This window comes from Austrofundulus limnaeus, unplaced genomic scaffold, assembly GCF_001266775.1.
Source record: "Austrofundulus limnaeus strain Quisiro unplaced genomic scaffold, Austrofundulus_limnaeus-1.0 Scaffold75, whole genome shotgun sequence".
Lineage (NCBI taxonomy): Eukaryota > Metazoa > Chordata > Actinopteri > Cyprinodontiformes > Rivulidae > Austrofundulus > Austrofundulus limnaeus.
In genome coordinates, this window is record NW_013952477.1 from 1079965 (window position 1) to 1085572 (window position 5608).

The following is a 5608-nucleotide window of genomic DNA, read 5'->3' on the forward strand; positions in this document are numbered from 1 at the left end:
ATATAAGGCTGTGTTTCCTGCCTCAGATACAGATACAAGGAAGTGTTCATTCATTCATGAAAATTACAGCGAAAACAAAAAACGAGGAAGTTTACGAGTTCAGAGATTGAAGTCCGTCTGTCAGAGATCCAGAAAAGAAAATCTGTCATTTTTAGCAGGTCAGCTGTGGAATAAAAAAGAGCTGCTAAAAGTATAAACAACTGTGTTAAATCATTTTCATTTATTCAGAAGCCACAGCGCTGCGGTGGTCTCAGATGCGGGTTTGAAGTAAGCATTTTAAAATGTTTTCAAAATAAGTCTGGCACTTTGGAGAAAACCCAGGACTCCCTGGAGGGATCATGTACCCCCTCTGGTCTGGGAACGTCTCAGAGTCCCCCAGGATGAGCTGGAAAGTGTCGCTGCGCATAGCGCGGGGTCTCTCCTGCTAAATCACTCGTACGCACAATTTAAGAACAAATCTGTGCGTACGAACGGTTCTTGCATGTGGCCCAATAAATCTAAATCAAATCACTATTTTTGTGGCCATACTTTGCCCTCAAAATATCAGTTCTCCTCCTGGGTACATTTGCAGAAACCCAAGGATTTTGTAGTATTATACTCAGATGTTTGATTAGTACAAAGCAGGTGCTTTGTATGATTATAATTTTCATACAAGAGATGAAACAGTCAATAACCAAAATAAACAAGACTTGTTTTTTTTTGTTTTTTTTTTTGCAAAACATCTCACTGTGTGAGTTGATCCATTTTTGGCTACATGTATCTGACAAAAATAACTATCAGTTTGACGACAGAGGACCTTTTGAACTTCTTAATTTTGTTTGGTTGATAATTTTGATAACAATGGCATATGTCCAGCTCCCCTTGTTAAAGGGATTGAAAAATATTGTTTACTCCACTTTCCCACATTTACAATTAAGCTGTCAAATAATTTGTGGCACAAATCTTCAAATAATTAGATATAAAATATATAAACACTATACAAAGTGAAATACTGCACATACATATATATATTAAGTCCTTATATATTTTTTAGATAACCCTGTCTCATTTTTTTCTTTTTTAAATGGATCCCTGATTAGTTGTAACATTAGACTTTATTTGATATTTTAATTGTAAAATAAAGACTGTAAAAATGCTGTAGGCTGTTAGTTTTGTAAATTTTTAAAAATATATTTTAACTCAGACGGAACCATTTTATTTACACACAAAGCATTCTGGGTAAACAATGATGGGGATAGGTCCTCGGTGTGAGCGAGCTATATCCACCCTGAAGGTTAATCTTGGACAATATCTGACGATTGACTCTTTTAAATGAAAGCAGAGAGCGTTGACAGAGAGGAGAAGGTAGAAATGACTCAGYCTGTAACTGAAAATATGGATGGAGGACAACAGAGCTGCTTCATGGAAGAAGAACCTCAGCTTAGCCTGTTAGCTTTTGCGCTAGCGCCAATGCTATATTCCCTTATAGCTCAGCACTAGCGCGACTAACAAGCTAAACTGAGGTCCTCCATCCATATTTTCAGTTGCTGAGTCATTTTTGCGTTCACCTCTCTGTCATGTGGATGGAGGACCTCAGTGACGAGAGGAGAACGTGTAGCGCTGAGCTAATACATATACTGTATATGGTGATAGCGTCGGGGCTAATATATATAATGTAATATATTTTTAAACTTTTATTTTAAAAATAATAAATCTGAACATCTTACAGAATTTTTACAGTTAAAATAAATGTTTATCATATAAAGTCTAATGTTACAACTAATCATGGATCCCTTTAAAATAACAGTCATGCAAGGTTTCTCCTACATCTCACCCAAAGTGCATTTTAAATTGTTTACCATTACTAAACTCCCCATCTTTACCTTGCTCATGAAACAGTCTCATTATATAGTTTTCATGTACATGGAAATTTACYACCAAGTACCAAATACCTTTTACTTTTGTGTTTAAACAACCTTTTTTCATTTGCTCTTTCACTTGTCCTATAGGTGCAGGGAGCAGTGTACACCACAAATGCAACAGCGCCAAACATCGCATCATCTCCCCAAAAGTGGACCCCCGCTCCGGGGGCTACAGCAGTGCACACTCTGAGGTACAAAACAACGACGTGTCTGAGGGAAAGACTGAGCACAGCGCCCATGGAGGAGGCAAAAGCTCCGGGGGAGGCGGTGGCGGGAGCAGCGCCAGGGAGAAACGCAACGGCAAAGTCCACAAGCCCGTCCTGTTGCACCAAAACAGCACAGAGGTGTCGTCCACCAACCAGGTGGAGGTCCCAGACACCACACAGAACTCCCCCGTTTCCATCAGCAGCGGTCTCAACAGCGACCCAGACATGGCTGACAGCCCCGTGGTGACAGGGATGAGCCACGTACCCTCGGTCATGTCTAGTCTGTCCCAGAGTGTCTTCATGTCTGAGGTCACTGGAGACCCCGTCTACAGTATGTCTCCCACCGGGGGTCCCAACACTCACCTGATGGGTGCTGACGCCACTTCACAAGGCTTGGTGCTGTCTGTGGCTGCCGATCGTCACAAATTTGCCTTCCCTGGAGGAGGAGTGGGAGAACCTGGAACCACCACGGCAGGAGACAGTCTGTCCATGCTGTCTGCAGCTGGGGTGTCTGAGGAACTGGTGCTAACCAGCAGTCTGGATGCTGGCACCATCAAGATTCCAGAGACTAACATGAACTTTGACCCTGACTGCTTCCTAAACAACCCTAAGCAGGGCCAGACCTACGGCGGCAGTGCTCTGAAGACAGAGAATAACTCCTCCTCAGCATCTTCCTCTGGTGGCAGCAGTGGTAGCAACGGCAGTCTGCAGCGCTCCCCTAACATGTCAGACAACGGCTACACCTTCAGCTCGGCTCTCGTAAAGAACATCAAGACAGAGGACACGTCATTTGAGCAGCAGCTGGCCAAAGAAAGTGGCTACCAGGTTGGGGGAGTAGTGAACTGTGGCGGCGGGGCGTCATCTGGTGCTAGTTCAAATCAGGGTAATCTTGGTCTGACGGCAGGGGGATCTCTGCTTCCCTCTGGTGGGGGTCTGAGTCCAAGCACTACCTTGGAGCAAATGGATTTTAGTGCCATTGATGCGAAGCAGGAGTACACTTCTAACGCCACCGCAGTCAGCTATGGCCAGGCCATGTCTAGTCCTCATATGCAACACCAGAACCATTCTCCCAGCTTTTTCCTTCAGGATGCTTCTCAAACCGGCCAGACTCAGCAAGGGAGGTCGAGCTTGGGCCAGAAGACACATCTGATGGAACATAACTCCCACGACTCTGCGGCTTACATGGGGCTACAAGTGGTGAAAACTGACTCTCCTGGCAGCAATGGCCACCTCCATCACCACCATCAGGCCCAGCATAGGGCCAACTGTAATGGAGGTTCGCCCACAGAGGGGCCTGGCCAGACTGGTTCTCTGCAGCTGCTTCAGTACCAGGGGCCTTTYCCTGGGATGGGCACGGAGCATGAAGAGGTGGTTGGTCTAGAGCAAGCCGGCGGTGTCAGTTCAGCTCAGACTGGAGCCACAGAGAATGGAGCTGAGAATCTGCTCAAGCCAGGGGACCACATTCAGGCGTGTGGAGTAGGAAACGGAGACAGAGGGGGAGCGGAGCACTACCTGCAGCAGGCCTCAGATGGTGGTGGTGGTGCAGGAGGTGCCGGTGAAGGAGTAACCATCCACAATGGGAACAACAGCAACGACGGCAGTAACCGCACCCAGCAGCAACTGCAGCCCCTCCTGCAAGGCACAAGTATGGTACAAGGACTCTACAATGCAGTGGGAGCCCACCAAGGTCTGGGTGGTGCAGCTACTAATGGAGGAGCAGGGGGAACAGGCATGGAGATCAACTTAGACCACTTCGACATATCTTTTGGCAACCAGTTCTCTGACCTCATTAATGACTTCATCTCAGTGGATGGCAGTGGGACCGCCATGTCAGCTGGAGGGGCTCTGTATGCTCACCAGCTGGTCACATCTCACAGCTCTGAAAACCAGAACACAGCCAGCGGGGCCCCTCAGCAGGCCCAGGAAGATGGAGGAGCCAGAGGTTCTGGCTACAACCCGTCTGAGCTCTGCCTTCAACCTTGCTGCAGCCCCCAGTCTCTGAGTGGGGGTGCTGGTGCAGGAGGCAACACGGGAGAGGCTGCTTCATTGTCCTACATGAATGTTGCAGAGGTGGTCTCTGCAGCTGTTGCCCAGGGGGCTTTAGGAATGCTACAAGCCACAGGCCGTCTCTTCATGGTCACTGACTACTCCCCGGAGTGGTCCTATCCTGAGGTGAGTCAGAGGGCTCTTTGCAGTATTTTGTTTATATGTTGTCAGCAGTTTTTAATGCTTAACATGGATAAATCTTTTTTATCTCTTATGGTTATGAAGTTTTCTGATTCAGGTTCATTTTAACTGATTGAATTATTGCCTTTTGTGCCTGAATGTTTTTTTCCTCAGGAGAAATCAGCACAGTTTTCACTTTTCAAAACCTTTTTTTTTAATTATTTACTTATTTTTGTTGTTGTTGCTTTGGGCATTTTCTTGCAAAGCTTCAGTTTAATTTTCCTCTGGAATTCAACAACTGTCCTATACTATAAATTAATTAACTTGATTAAAAATTTGATAAACTAGTTATCATGAGCTTACAACTAGTGAAGGTACTCAAACACACTAAAATTATACACATTAAATGCTAAGTACACAAAACTACACATTAGTTCTAAAACCCAAACAGATTATTATTATTRTTATCACAGATTTCACAGATCACATCGCTCCACTCTCCATCACCGCCAAACATTCAACTTTAGCATATTTTCTTCTTCCTCCTGCTGAATTTTTGGCACTTGACAAATAAYKTCATGCCTCAGYCGGAAAGGAGGGGATGGTTGTTTGTGCAGCTCGAGAGAAAGCTGAGACTGATGGAGAATTGGAGWGTTTTAACCCTGAGTCTGCCCGTGTTTCATGTTGCCTTGCACTCCTGCAAAAACAGCCAGCCAGGAATCACCTCTGGAGTGATTTCAGCAGACAACCTTATAGCACAGACACACGGCTCATGGATCGTAAATCTCTCCACGTTGGATCAGAAAATTCTGATCCGTTAATTATACTGGAGCCTGATATGAATACTGGATCAGATTGGCCCCATCCCTATATTAGCACCGCTCTCATATTAAAATTATAAAACCTTTAACTCAGATTGTAGCAACTTAAACATTTACATATCTACATAAATGTATTTGTTATTACAACTTTAAATTTTCAGCTGTGCAAAATTTAACAACTTTTATATATTTTGTAATAATAAGAACAGAACTGGAGACATTGGTTTTTCTATGAAGGAGACAAAACAATGTCTGGAACAAATTTTCAATTGCATACAAGTTGTGGATTACTTTAAGGTGATGAAAGTAAGATAAAAAGCATTATGTCTGATATTGGTCAACTGAAAAAAAAGCAAAAGTCAAAAAAACTATTTCATTCAGTACAACCCATAAAATAGACCAAAAAATACTGTGAACATTTAAGATTCAATGCATTATTGTTATTAAGAAAAATAACTTCAGAAAGTTTTATGTATTTAGTTTGCAATGTTTTGTGTGTGTGTGTGTGTGTGTG

General features: G+C 43.8%; 1 protein-coding gene across 9 annotated transcripts in view; it reads left to right on the forward strand.

The window, feature by feature from the left end:
* camta1a (calmodulin binding transcription activator 1a) overlaps nt 1-5608 on the forward strand; it is a 402428-nt gene that overhangs the window by 350403 nt on the left and 46417 nt on the right. For all 9 annotated transcript variants that reach the window (XM_014010926.1, XM_014010925.1, XM_014010929.1 and 6 more), the window contains one exon: nt 1989-4279. In XM_014010926.1, the coding sequence (XP_013866380.1) occupies nt 1989-4279 (2291 nt within the window). The remainder of the gene's footprint in view (nt 1-1988; nt 4280-5608) is intronic.